Here is a 15,178-nt window from a genome sequence, read left to right as displayed (position 1 = left end):
AAGAGTTGTGTGTAATGTTTTGTCAAGTCAAAGACAGGGTCACCAAAACCATAAAACCAGCTAAAATGATACACTAACCTTTTACAATCTCCATCAGATGACACTCCTAGGACATTATGTTAGACAATGCATGCATTTTTAGTTCTATCAAGTTCATATTTATATACAAAAACAGCGTTTTACTATGGCATTGATGTTGAGGAAATCGTTTCCCTCCAATAACCCGGCAGTCAAGTCAGCGTCACAAATTAAATAATTAAAATTAGAAAACATTGGTAAAATATTATATTGTCATTTAAAGAATTATAGATTTACATCTTTTGAACGCAATCAACTTGCCAGATTTAAAAATAACCTTACTGGGAAATCACACTTTGCAATAATCTGAGCACTGTGCCCAGAAAAATACGCGTTGCGATACAGACTAGACGTCATGTTGGGGAGATCTAAAATCGAAAATACTATGTAAATAATCCATTACCTTTGATTCTCTTCATCAGATGTCACTTCCAGGTATCACAGGTCCATAACGAATGTAGTTTTGTTCAAAAAAGCTCATCATTTATGTCCAAAAATCTCCGTCTCGTTAGCACATGATGTAAGCCAGCCGGACTTCTCGTCATGAACGAGGGGAAAAAATATATTTCCGTTCGTTCAAACATGTCAAACGTTGTATAGCATAAATCATTAGGGCCTTTTTAACCAGAACATGAATAATATTCAAGGTGGACGAATGCATAGCCTTTTATAACGTATTGGAACGAGGGTACCCAACATGAAGTAGCGCGCCAGGTGTCTAATGGGACATCACCGTTCCATGGCTCTTGTTCGGTCAGATCTCCCTCCAGAAGACTCAAAACACTTTGTAAAGGCTGGTGACATCTAGTGGAAGCAATAGGAAGTGCCAAAATATTCCTAAACCCCTGTGTTTTTCAATGGGAGAGGTTTAAAGTCAATACAACACATCAGGTATCCACTTCCTGTCAGAAAATGTCTCAGGGTTTTGCCTGCCAAATGAGTTCTGTTATACTCACAGACACCATTCAAACAGTTTTGGAAACTTTAGAGTGTTTTCTATCCATATATAATAAGTATATGCATATTCTAGTTACTGGGTAGGATTAGTAACCAGATTAAATCGGGTACATTTTTTTTATCCAGACGTGCAAATGCTGCCCCCTAGACCCAACAGGTTAACTCAGCAAAAAAGAAACGTCCCTTTTTCAGGAACCTGTCTTTCAAAGATCATTCGTAAAAATCCAAATAACTTCACTGTAACGGGTTTAAACACTGTTTCCCATGCTTGTTCAATGAACCATAAACAATTAAATGAACATGCACCTGTGGAACGGACGTTAAGACCCTAACAGCTTACAGACGGTAGGAAATTAAGGTCACAGTTCTGAAAACTTAGGTCACTAAAGAGGCCTTTCTACTGACTCTGAAAAACACCAAAAGAAAGATGCCCAGGGCAATTAATTGCAATGTCCATATTGTGAGACGCCTAAGACAGCGCTACAGGGAGACAGGACGGACAGCTGATCGTCCTCGCAGTGGCAGACCACGTGTAACAACACCTGCACAGGATCGGTACATCCGAACATCACACCAGGTATAGGATGGCAACAACAACTGCCCGAGTTACACCAGGAACGCCCAATCCCGCCATCAGTGCTCAGACTGTCCGCAATAGGCTGAGAGAGGCTGGACTGAGGGCTCTTCACTGTCGAGTCGCGGTTTTGTCTCACCAGGGGTGATTGTCGGATTTGCGTTTATCGTCGAAGGAATGAGCGTTACACCGAGGCCTGTACTCTGGAGCGGGATCGATTTGGAGGTGGAGGGTCCGTCATGGTCTGGGGTGATGGGTCACAGCATCATCGGACTGAGCTTGTTGTCAATCTCAACGCTGTGCATTACAGGGAAGACATCCTCCCTCATGTGGTACCCTTCCTGCAGGCTCATCCTGACATGACCCTCCAGCGTGACAATGCCACCAGCTATACTACTCGTTCTGTGCGTGATTTCCTGCACGACAGGAATGTCAGTGTTCTACCATGGCCAGCGAGGAGCCCGGATGTCAATCCCATTGAGCACATCTGGGACCTGTTGGATCGGATTTAAATCAGCCCAAGCCCATTGCTCAACCTAGCCTATATTTTAATACACCAAGCGTGATATTGACTAGTTAGTAGTTCACCACACTGTCCTCCATCTTGAATAAAAGGCTATTGAATAACTGTTCTATTAAGAGAACAATAAAATATTTAAAGAACGTTTAGGGTGTCTATATTTGCATCAATTAAAACATCTGTCACCTAATGATAAAGAATACAAGATGATTAGTCAATTAGATTCCCTTGTGAGGATGGGACCCAAATTCTCACCAGCAATCAGTCTATTCTAGATCCCCAACTAATATATATTTTCTGAAGTGTGGTACATTCTCCAAAACCACTGACTAATAATACGATCGGGGGGGGTATACAGTGTCCTTTAATAGATTAAATAGACCACATTTAAGTTTCAAGCTAAGCTACAGTGCCAAATGCAGAACAATGGCGTCACTGTGTGGAGGGCGAGCTGCTATTGTGGCAGATCTTGATTAGTAACACTCAACACCAACGTTGACTGGCAGTCTGGGCTGCTGGACATTTTAATTAGGCCCCATTTGGAAATGCGTAGTGCAGTCAGGTTAAGCAAAAATGTTTCAGCGAACTGATCCTCTTCAGTGTGCAGGTATTGTAGGTCAACTCCTAAAACTGAAATACTGGAGGTATTGACTTGCAATTCCTAGGGGGGGAACTGTTGATGTCTGTAAATGACAAGAGACTAGACTGGACACTTAAAACTGAAGTAATTGTACCAATATTCAAAAATGTATGTTTTCTGTTTTGACAGACGGAAGACAAATTCCCTATAGGGAATCCAAATAGTCAAGGGATACAAACAGATTAGTGCTCAAATAATCAACTATTTAATTGTATCTGGTAGAGCAGATATGCAATATTACATGCAAGATATGTATACTGTAGCTAAGAAAGTAATACTAAGTGTATGTTGAGTAGTAAGCTGTTAGTAACCCATGTGCGTCACCCTAATAATTGTCTATTTTCATCAACGCAGTATTGTAAACATCGTTCGTGGCCCGTGTGCTTGTTTGCCAACTTTTTTGGTACAGCTTTGACAGCGCTACTGTTAGTAGTGGTGGCGCTTGGCTTGCACATGCAAATACAGAACACACAACATTCTATAATAGAACAGTGTTATTTGACGTGTCAAATGAAAAGCTTATTTAACGCATTAAATTGTGTTATGACGTGTATCTTTGACACGCAAAGCCCCAAACAGCGTTCAATGTGCCTCAACCTAATAACTGTCTATTTTCACCTCTTAAATTTAGCCTACTGTACTAACTTGGTGGTGCACATGTAGCCTATAACTTGTTTAAGAGAAATGTAACCATTGAATATTGTAAGAGCGTTCATTGCCTGTTTATATGTCCCCTTTATTTATCATACGGTTCTGACTTGTACAAGGAGTACACTATAAGAATGGCCCATGTTCTGAATTCTGTCGCTGTACATTTCAAAAGTGCTGAACAAATATTTTTTGACTACGTCTGTCGTCGCTCGCTCATTAATGTCTTAAAACAAAATTACAGAATGCCTCTTATGCGCTTGTCGTCCCCTTACGCCATAGTTTGTACATCTCAATTGTCAGTAGAAACCACATTTGTTTAATCAAGTCAGCCATATCAGCTATGTTTTTTTTAAGGCAGTAAGTGAGGCTGAATGAACGGTTTTGCTGCCAGACAAGGCTCTGCTGAAAGCCAGGTGTAACAGTGGTAAGGCGTTGGGACTCTGCTGTAAGGACAGCTTTATGTAGGCCCTAACAGTTTGTGGGCACTGTTTGTCACTGTTATCATGCAAATAATGTATTGTTTAGTGTTGTGGCTTTGCTGGCATGCATCCCACATTTTTTTGTTTTGTTTGCCCCAGCAAGATTTACATGCTAAAATCGCTACTGCTCCTGACACAGTCCCTCACAAATAAACACAGCTGTTCCAGACAAAACAAAACACACAGAATGAGAGTAACAGTCTGCCCAAGGTTACATGCCCACAAACTGACGCAAGCAGAAGTGTTGTTGACACACCATGAAAAAAAGATCTGCCTTCATTCTTCAGCGACTCTACAATCATGCAAGCTGATTAGAACTGGGCCTATTTCTGCTTGAGGCAGCAAGGATGTAAGGAAAGCATAATATGGAAGAGGCGGACATGGGTGATATGAACATACTCATGTGACACACAAACACAGGGTGATGTTCTGTGCATCGGTTAGTTTGAGGCACTTGTTGGCTCGTAACACCTCATTCACTGCAGCTGTTATTGCCACGACAGTGATGAAGCTTGACTTTGGAAAAACAAATAAAAACAAGACACCATTACTTTTGAGGGAAGAACTTTTGATATTTCATTGGAGTACCCTGAAAAATCCATTCCACAGAGGTTTTGCTGTGAGAACACTCAGGCTTGCTTTATTTTCTTGCATTTCCAACCTTCAAAGCCTTGAATGTCCAATGCAGCTGTTTTTCCCTCTAAATATCAAATAATTTCTGGCCAACAATGAAGTACCTGATTGAAAAAGCTTCATTAAAATGACCAAAGCCATTAAAATGGACAAGCAAGAATTTTGCTAGGACTGTCTGGGAGTGGTCTGAGAGCGGGTTCTAATTGGAGGAGCCTAACGGGAGGGATATGTAACCTGAAAACGAGCCGTTACTGGTCTATAGTCTAGTGATGTCACCAGACAAAACAGAACTCCACCCATGTAAAACCTGCTGATTAGAAAGACCTGTGTAAATTGTATTTTTTTCAACCAGACACTATCAGGAAATAACAGACACTGGGTACAGACACCTTCCTAATATTGAGTTGCAACTCCGGGAGCCACTTTCAAAACTGCAAAAAGGGTAACCAGGGTTATTAGTGCTCAAAAAGGACAGACAGGTTTGGAATGCCCAGTACGACGTGATGAGAACTCATCTTGATTTTTAAATATACATCATTTAAATGACTGATGGCTTTCGCTCTTATCAGATATTGATTACATTAAAAAATCCAGAGGTGCTCCATTGGAATGTATTTGCAAACACAACTATCTTCCCCTGGCATTTTCCTGCTTACTTCAGATTACCACACGTGATTATGTTAGACCGCAATTTATTGTGGATGTAGCACGTTCATTATCACATAGATGTCATGTCATGATGTGTATGCTACAATAAAAAATATGAGCAGCTGGAAAGGCCGTGATCAGATTTTTCAAATGTGGTGCATTCAATCCATGTTGTTAAAAACAGAGTGGGGGGGGGGGTCCTTGTTGACAGGGCTCGATCAGTCAGAGCTGGAGGTTGTGATGCACTGTAAAAACTAAGGAGGCTTGATGGCAGCAGAGCCAGATTACACCCGCGCTTCAGGACATAATTGATGCCCTTAGCCAGCGATGTACAGCATTAGGCCAGTTGAGCTCATTTTTCTACCCCCTTCTCTCACAGTGATTGGACATAACCATCCATGAAATGCCCATTTCCATCAGCATAGCATGTGGTGGACCATCCGTGATGGTGGGCCACTGGGCCCTTTCCGTGTCTTTTGGGGCCCTCACAATCCAGGGCTGTTTTCAGGGCGGTTGGAAAAAGGAGGGATATAGTCGTTATCAAAATGATTCCGTGATACAGGCACAACAGAGAATAGAAGGACAACAGCCAGTGGTATACAGAGCTCAAATAAGGGAACGAGGCAAATCACTGACAATTAGTGGTCAACGGTGCAGATGAAAACACCCCCAGCAAATAGAGCTCCAAAATGTGTGTAAACACAACTCATTTCTAACATATGTCTGGAATGTCGAGAACAAAAAAGAAACAGTAAACCCATATATTCAACCCCAGATGCTGGCCATGTTTGCCATGACAAAATACAACTTTGTATACAACTTTGTCAAAGAACAACAAAATGCATTATCGTTTACCAGCCATGCATATTTGACAAAATGTCAGGAGACCTCGAAATCAGAACTATTAACACTGATGGAGCCCATTTGATTGACAGAAGGATTATCCCAGATATGCAACATTCATGAGGCATGCATTTTGAAAGATGTATAGAACCATGAACTGTACTGACAAAATGTATGCATGCATGCGTCACTAAGTCGCATTGGATAAAAGTGCCGGCTAAATTGCATACATATACACACACAAAAGGTATGTGGACACCTGCTTGTCGAACATCTCATTCCAAAATCATGGGAATTAATATGGAGTTGGTCCCGCCTCTGCTGCTATAACAGCCGGCACTCTTCTGGGAAGGCTTTCCGCTAGATGGTGGAACATTGCTGCGGGGACTTGCTTTCATTCAGCCACAAGAGCATTAGTGAGGTGGGGGCACAGATGTAGGGCGATTATGCCTGAATTGTAGTCTGCGTTCCCATTCATGCAAAAGTTGTTCGATGGGGTTTCAGTTCGGGGCTCCGTGCAAGCCAGTCATGTTTTTTCCCACAGCGATCTTGACAAACCATTTCTGTTTGGACCTCGACTTGTGCACAGGGGCATTGTCATGCTGAAACAGGAAAAAGGGCCTTCCCCAAACTTGCAAGCACAGAATCTTCTAAAAATGTAATTCTATGCTGGAGCATGACTTCACTGAAACTAAGGGGCCTAGCCCGAACCATGCAAAACAGCCCCAGACTATTATAGCTCCTCCACCAAACTTTATAGTTGACACTATGCATTGGGGCAGGTAGCGTTCTCTTCGCATTCGCCAAACCCAGATTCGTCCGTTGGACTGCCAGATGGTGAAGCGTGATTCATCACTCCAGAGAACGCGTTTCCACTGCTCCAGAGTCCAATGGCGGCCAGCTTTACACCGACTCCAGCCAACGCTTGGCATAGCACATGGTGATCTTAGGCTAGTGTGTAGCTGCTCTGCCATGGAAACCCAGCTCATGAAGCTCTCGGCAAACAGTTATTGTGCTGATGTTGCTTCCAGAGGCAGTTTGGAACTCAGTGATTTTTTTTCAATTATAGCTACTTCGTGGCTGAGCCGTTGTTGCTTCTAGACATTTCCACTTCACAATAACAGCAATTACAGTTGACCGGGGAAGCTCAAGCAGTGCAAGGGTTTTCTTTATTTTTCTATATTATAGCATAATAGTTAATACATCAAAACTATGAAATAACACATATGGAATCATGTAGTAACCAAAGACGTGATAAACAAATCAAAACCTACTTCACATTTGAGATTCTTCAAAGTAGCCACCATTTGCCTTGATGACGGCTTTGCACACTTTTGGCACTCTCAACCAGCTTCACCTGGAATGCTTTTCCAACACTCTTGAAGGAGTTCCCAGATAGGCAACCAACAAGTGCTCAGCATTTCCTTCACTCTGCAGTCCAACTCATCCCAAACCATCTCAAAATCGGTTGTGGTCAGGTGATTGTGGAGGCCAGGTCATCTGATGCAGCACTCCATCACTCTCCTCCTTGGTGAAATTGCCCTTACACAGCCTGGAGTTGTGTTTTGGGTCATTGTCCTGTTGAAAAACAAATGATAGTCCCACTAAGTGTAAACCAGATAGGATGGTGTATCGCTGCAGAATGCTATAGTAGCCAGGATGGTTAAGTGTGCCTCGAATTCTAAATAAATCAGTGTCACCAGCAAAGCACCCCCAAAACATCACACCTCCTCCATGCTTTACGGTGGGAACCACACATGCGGAGATCATCTGTCTCACAAAGACACAGCGGTTGGAACCAAAACTCACAACTTTGGAATCAGACCAAAAGGACAGATTTCCACCGGTCTAACGTCCATTGCCCGTGTTTCTTGGCCTAAGCAAGTCTTCTTCTTATTGGTGTCCTTTAGTAGTGGTTTCTTTGCAGCAATTCAACCATGAAAGCCTGATTCACGCAGTCTCCTCTGAACAGTTGATGTTGAGATAGGTCTATAACTTGAACTCTGAAGCATTTATTTGGACTCTAATGAATTTATCCTCTGCACCAGAGGCAACTCTGGGTCTTGTGGCAGTCCTCCTGAGAGCCAGTTTCATCATAGCGCTTGATGGTTTTTGCGATTGCACTTGAAGAAACTTTCAAAATTCTTGAAATGTTCAGTATTGACTGACCTTCATGTCTTAAAGTAATGGGCTGTCGTTTCTCTTTGCTCATTTGAGCTGTTCTTGCTATAATATGGACTTTGTATTTTACCAAATAGGGCTATCTTCTGTATACCCCCCTTACCTTGTAACACCACAACTGATAAACGCATTAAGAAATTCCACAAATTATCTTTTAACAAGGCACACCTGTTAATTGAAATGCATTCCAGGTGACTACCTAATTTAGCTGGTTGAGAGAATGCCAAGAGTGTGCAAAGCTGTCAAGGCAAAGGGTGGCTATTTGAAGAATCTGAAATATATTTTTATTTGTTTAACACTTTTATTACTACAGGATTCCATATGTTTTATTTCATAGTTGATGTCTTCACTATTATTCTACAACATAGAAAATAGTAAAAATCAAGAAAAACCCTTGAATGAGTAGGCGAGTACAAATTTGACTGGTACTGTACACACATACAGTAGCCAATTTATTAGGTACACCATCCCATTCACAAAAATGGCTTGCTATATAAAGCTGGCAGACATGCGTCGAGGCATTGAGTTACTGTTCGATTGAACGTTAGAATGGGCAAAAGAATTGACCTAAGCGACTTTGAGCGCAGTATGATTGTCGGTGCCAGGCATGCCGGTTCCAGTATCTCAGAAACGGCCGGGCTCCTGGGCTTTTCACATGCGATAGCATCTAGGGTTTACAGAGAATGGTGCAACAAACATAAATAAAAATCCAGTCAGCAGCAGTCCGGTAGGCGAAAACAGCTTTTTGATGAGAGAGGTCGAAGGAGAATAGCAAGAATGGTGCAAGCTAACAGGCGGGCCACAAACTGACAAATAACAGCATTTCGGAATGCACAACTTGTTGGTCCTTGTCACGGATGGGCTATTGCAGAAGACGACCACACCGGGTTACACTCCTATTAACTAAAAACAAGAAGCTGCTGCTCAAGTGGGCAGGCGAATACCAACACTGCACAATTGAGGAGAATAAAAATATGACCTGGTCTGACAAATCCTGGATCCTGTTGCGTCATGCTGATGTCAGAGTCAGGAATTGGCGTAAGCATCTCAAGTCCATGGCCCCATCCTGCCTGGTGTCAACTGTGTAATGGTGTGGGGAATGGTTTCCTGGCACACGTTCGGTTCCTTGATACTAACTAAGCGACATTTGAATGCCACAGCATATATGAACATAGAATCCATGCCCCAAAATTCAAGCTGTTCTGAAGGTAAAGAGGGGACTGGGCAGGGTACTAGATGTGTGTACCTAATAAACTGGCCACTGAGTGAGTAAACTGCCCTCTTGAAATTGTGGCCCAACCTTCATAATTTTGTACGATTTGATGGTATTGATGATTTGTTTGTAAAATGTTCAGCCCCAATGTGGAACTCGGTTCTCGTCAGTCCAATAAAACCCAGCACTGGGACTGACTATTACAACTGATAAGGGTATGAGCAAAACAAAGATGTCCCTGGACCAGTGGTGAGTGGCACACCCCATCTAGGCCTACATACCTTAAACCTAGAAGCAAAGTGATAGGTGAAACGACTCACAATGGCGTGATCCCCAGCTAGGGAGCACAATAGATTGTTGAAATGTACCCCGGTTTATACAAGATGGAGTGATGCAATGTCTTATTCTGATTTGAAGTGGAGAAGACTGCAATCAGTATGATGTCTTCACACTGACAGGACTTAATGCAGTGCTGATGCTGTTTGATAGAACTTGTCAAGTGTTAAGCTCCTGGTTTACTACGGTGCCATCCCATGGAGCCCTGGACTCAACTAGGGAACCCTCTACTGCCCAAATAAATAGGAAGATTTCCACAGAGGATCTCCGTCATCTCGGTTGTCCAAAATAGTATTAGATGTTGCTAGAGCGCAAATAACAAAGCCCTGCGAAGTTCGCAAAGCAGGCCTGTACAACACATCTCTCAACACTGAGGTGGAATCTGAATTTATGAAGCATGAGGGGGACTCCGTCTGGTCCAGCAGCACTCGATGCAAAACAATGGTTTGAGATCAAGTGAATTGATTACGTAGATAATCATTTTATTGTATAGTGGGCTAAATAATGTGGATGCCTGGTCAAGTAGCATGTCATGTCAAAATAGGTGGTGGTCAAAGTGTACTTGCTATTCCTGAGGACCCCGATGTGATATTGCAAATACAGAACAGGAATCCATATCATCAGTGTTTACAAGAACTGTTGTTAACGCAGTCATTTTCCACTTTTAGAGGCAGATGATGTTTACACCGCACGCTGGGTTGAGAGGGGGGCCAGGGGGCAACAGCATAGACTATGGATGTGTGGCTCTTTATTCTAATATGCGGCGTTTCATGTACGCCTCATGGATGAATAACGTTATCATTAGATAGGGTTATTTTCCTAATGCGACATAGCCTACTACAATGCCCGTAAGAGAAGCAAAACTGAGGAGATTTAAGACTAATATAAAATGTCAAAACATTCCGCACATACCTCAGTTTTTTAGATTTATTTTCTCTCTTGTTGAGCACTCCAGGAACGCAGTTTGTGAGTTCAGTCCAATCCGCATGTAACCCGCAACTCCAGCCAGTGGAGAACCTCGAAAACAGCCAGGTCTCCTTTCTGTTGGGACGGTAACATGTACACTTTTTCTGCCCTGGTCTGCAATCACACGGGACTTCTAGTCTAACATTTTGTACCAGATGCCTGCCAAAAGTGGTTCCGCCAGTTTTCTGTATGTGAAGAAACACTATCACATCTTCACCCTTGATCTCGAAATCAACGGTGCGTTCCAAGTCCCTGACAGGGAAGTAGTACTTTTTCACATAATGGGGATCCGGAGTGGGGAAAATATCCATGTTGTCCTCGGCGAGGTACCCCTGCGGAGACCCGAAGTTCATCACCCCAGGAGCCACGTACTGATATAGAATCAGCATGAAGAAGACGGATCCGACGACGATCAACAAAAATTTGCTGGTCCTCTCAACCATGTTCCCTCCAGTGCCGTTCATTTGTTACCATCTCCCAGATAACCGAAATGGGGGTACTTGGTACCTGAGCGTTGCGCTTTTCGTTTGTCCCTCCATAGACAGTGGGTTTGAGCTCGTCAGAGGACCGCGAAGCAATGAGAGGTCGGGCATGGATACATTGTATCGCTCCCGCTTTCGCCTAGCAAAACTCAATCCGAGTTGGCAAAAATCCAAAACTGCAGATCACAATCGACGTTGAACCCTACACCAATAGTCACAGGACTCACAGCTCGCGCAGAAGCACTGTTCGCATTTTAACAAAGTAAGCAGCGTTGGAAGTGTCTGCCCTCTCTGCACCGTGTTTCTGTTACTGTTGGACCAGCATGCACAGCGACACCCACTTCTCAACACACATTTGCACATATTCACGTAGGCTACATTTAACACACACGCGAGAAAAGAAAAGCTACGGATAGGCCTACACATTTATTTATTGGTTTGGATTACAACGCCCACAGTGGAATTATTTATCTACAAAACATTTATGAGATGAACAATTCTGAGATGAATTAACAACATATTTTAGGCCATATAGTATCTACAATGTTTTTTTATAATGCGAGACTCATTTATCGCAAGGATACAATCAAAATATGTAAATATAATTGAAAAAACAAGCATTTGTAGGTGTAATATCAGTGAAACAATTTATGGTGGAAAACATCAGTGGTGTAAAGTACGAAAGTAAAAATACTTTTAAAGTACTATTTACAGTAAGTTGTTTTGGGGGGTATCTGTACTTTACTTTACTATTTACATTTGTGACAACTTTTACTTTTACTTCACTACATTCCTAAAGAAAATAATGTACTGTACTTTTTACTTCATACAATTTCTTTGACACCCAAAAGTACCTGTTACATGTTGAATGCTTAGCAGGATAGAAACATTTTAAAATTCACACACTTATCAAGAGAACATCCCTAGTCATCTCTACTGCCTCTGATCTGGCAAAATCACTAAACACAAATGCTTAATTTATAAATGATATCTGAGTGTTGGAGAGTACCCCGGCTATCCATAAATAGAATAAAAACAAAAAAATTGTGCCATCTAGTTTGCTTAGCATAAGGATTTTTTTTAATTATTTATACTTTTACTTTTGATACTTAAGTATATTTTAGGAATTACATGTACTTTTGATACATAAGTATATTTAAAACCTAATACTTTTAGACTTTTACTCAATTAGTATTTTACTGGGTGACTTTCATTTTTACTTAAGTCATTTTCTATTAAGGTATCTTTACTTTTGGAAGCAAGTATGATAAATGGGTACTTTTTCCACCACTGGAAAATATTTAGTGGTGGCATTTATGGCCAAATTTCATGTCTTTGCATGAATTAATATATCTTGTATACTTTTATCCCCAAAATTGCCCCTTCAGTTTCAACAGGCATGATGCCTCTGGGGGAAACGGTTTAACAACGTCTAATTCTTACTACAATGCAGTCATTTCCCCCTGAAATTATAGCATCACACATAATCAAATGTCATGTTTGCAATAATCAAAATATTTTTTATATAATGACTTCAGATAATGATTGAACCAAAATGAGAATAATGACTGTCATTACAGTAGGAGCATGTTAACCAGAAGATCAAACTTTGGAAATGTCTGGTATGTAAGGCTGTGTTTACAAAGGCAGGCCAATTCTGATATTCTTTTCACTAATTGGTATTTTGACCAATCACATCAGATCTTTTCACATCAGATATTTTTCAGAGCTGATCTGATTGGTCAAAAGACCAATTATTGAAAAAAAAAGATCAGAATTGGGCTGCCTGTCTAAATGTAGCCAAGGTGTTTTACTGGAGTGTATTAGGCTTTGTTTACACAGTCAGCCCAATTCTTCACTAATTGCATCTTTTGACCAATCAGATCAGCTCTTCTGTCAATAAATGGGAAAAAGAGCAGAATTAGGTTGCCTGTGTAAACATAGCCTTAGTAGGGGGCAACTGTTTTTACCTCAAAGACATTTAAAACAGCATATTGCTCACACAATATTATACATAGCCCTGGCCGTCATAATGATGCAGTTCTTATGAAACAAGAATGTAACACATCCATACATAGTGTGTAGATTGTCCAGAATAGGCCTATAGTATTCGTATGTATTATATATAATTCAAATGCAAATTGCTACATATTGATGTGATATGGATTACATTTGTTCTAGAGGTGAAAGCCTGGTTGAGGCTACATTTGTTCAAATGTAGGTACTCTAGTTCTGATTATGGTTTGGGTATGTAGCCTATAGAAAAGTTAATGGTCATACGCACATCCTTAAAAACTTAGGTGCTGGGCTAATAAAGAATACCAGTAAAGAACAGGAAGGCCCTCACACTGTTTACCCTCGCTCCCAAATGCTCCCAAATTCACGGCTTTATTGTCAACGTTTCGATCCGAACCGGATCTTTGTCAGTTAAAAAACGGGAATGTAGCCTATCATAGAAAATAAATATATACTTTTGGCCCAAATATATGGCATAATGATACCGGTTTCCTTACCCAGATGGTTTATGTGTACACTACTTGAAATGGCTATGCATCAGACACTTAATCAAAACATGATCATTTTCTTCTATGTAGGCAGTTTTTGTTTTACCATATGCTAAACGCAGGCCTTTATGCAGACCATGAACCATAGAAACGGCTGGTGGCAGACCGTGTGTAGCATGATCACATCAGTGCCATGACAATATGCAACACACTCATCTATCAGGGAAATCAGCTGAAATCTACAACATAATCTCTGTGATTGAGTGCTGCTGCTCCATTAGGAACATGCACTATCTCTTCTGTACCGGCGCTGTAAGAGTACTTGTGTGTAGGCATCGATTCATGCTTTCACCCCATTTGTTTAACTGTCACCAGTGGGAAGCTTGACCCTGATCCCTTTTAACACACACAGTGATGGTTATTTGGCGGCTTGAAACGCACTAAGAGGTGGCATTATAGCTCTTCTCATGTTGAAGAATGCAAATAAATGATGTTTATACAATGATGCCTTCATATGTCGTGCCTGAACCCAGCGCCTATTTGTTCCCAGAACGGCAGCCCACACATTCACACTTATCATTTATTATCAGATTGTGTTTCGCCGCATGTGTAATTGAACTATGCAAATCTATTGGTGCATATCTGGATTGCATTACGTGTAAGAGGAAGCCATGTACCTCACTGTGCTGCAGTATTACAACTCTTCCAGAGCCATACATGCATATGTATCTGAACTCCTGACTTTTATGCAAATATGATATCTTACAACTCTTTGGTGCAGGGAGAGCCTCAAGTACAGTTTTTTTTTAAATCATTTTGTGTGTTAGTAGTTGAATGTCACAGGTCAATATCAAACCTCATATGCCCTGATCTCTGACTTCTCAGATAATTTGGGTACTTTTCTTACAATCTATGGCTGCTTAAGTGATAATATTAATAATAGCCTGCCGAAAATGAATTGTTTACCTCAAGTAGCCTATTGGGAAGTGGCATTGCACTGTATTCATGGATACATGTAAGAATACACATGAAATAGACCATATTCAAGGAGAATGAACAAATAGAATGAACAAATGCCAACCTGACTCATGAAAAATACCATCATTAAAATATAAAAGTTATGTGACAAGAGCAGATTCATATCTTCCAAGAGGAGTTATATCGATTTTGAACACTACATGAGGATTTATAATCTGGAGAAAGGAAATAGCTGTTAATTGAAAGACCAGGCCCAGTGTGAAACTGGACTGACTAATATCCTGGGATCACGTCCCTATCTCCAATGTGCAAATTGAATTTCCTGACTGCTGGGAAACTTTTCTTTTTAGACTGTGATATTTAAAGTTTCTTTAAAGGGCAAGTGTAAGAGTAGACTAGCGTAAGAGTGAGAATTGGAGTTGATGATAATTGATTATCATTGATTAGTAGCCTAATGCCTGGCATGTGTCTATAAATTCCTGTGTGTTACGTGAA

The 15,178-nt window shown here is 41.2% G+C and overlaps 1 protein-coding gene across 1 annotated transcript in view; it reads right to left on the bottom strand.

The window, feature by feature from the left end:
* Nucleotides 1-11,542, bottom strand: part of hs6st1b (heparan sulfate 6-O-sulfotransferase 1b) — a 98,740-nt gene extending 87,198 nt beyond the window's left edge. The window contains exon 1 of the mRNA XM_014159644.2: nt 10,666-11,542. Coding sequence (XP_014015119.2) covers nt 10,666-11,183 — 518 coding nt within the window. The 5' untranslated portion in view covers nt 11,184-11,542. The remainder of the gene's footprint in view (nt 1-10,665) is intronic.
* Between the last annotated feature and the right edge of the window lie 3,636 nt (nt 11,543-15,178).

The sequence above is a fragment of the Salmo salar genome, chromosome ssa19 (genome assembly GCF_905237065.1).
Source record: "Salmo salar chromosome ssa19, Ssal_v3.1, whole genome shotgun sequence".
Lineage (NCBI taxonomy): Eukaryota > Metazoa > Chordata > Actinopteri > Salmoniformes > Salmonidae > Salmo > Salmo salar.
This window is presented reverse-complemented; position numbering and strand designations above follow the sequence as displayed.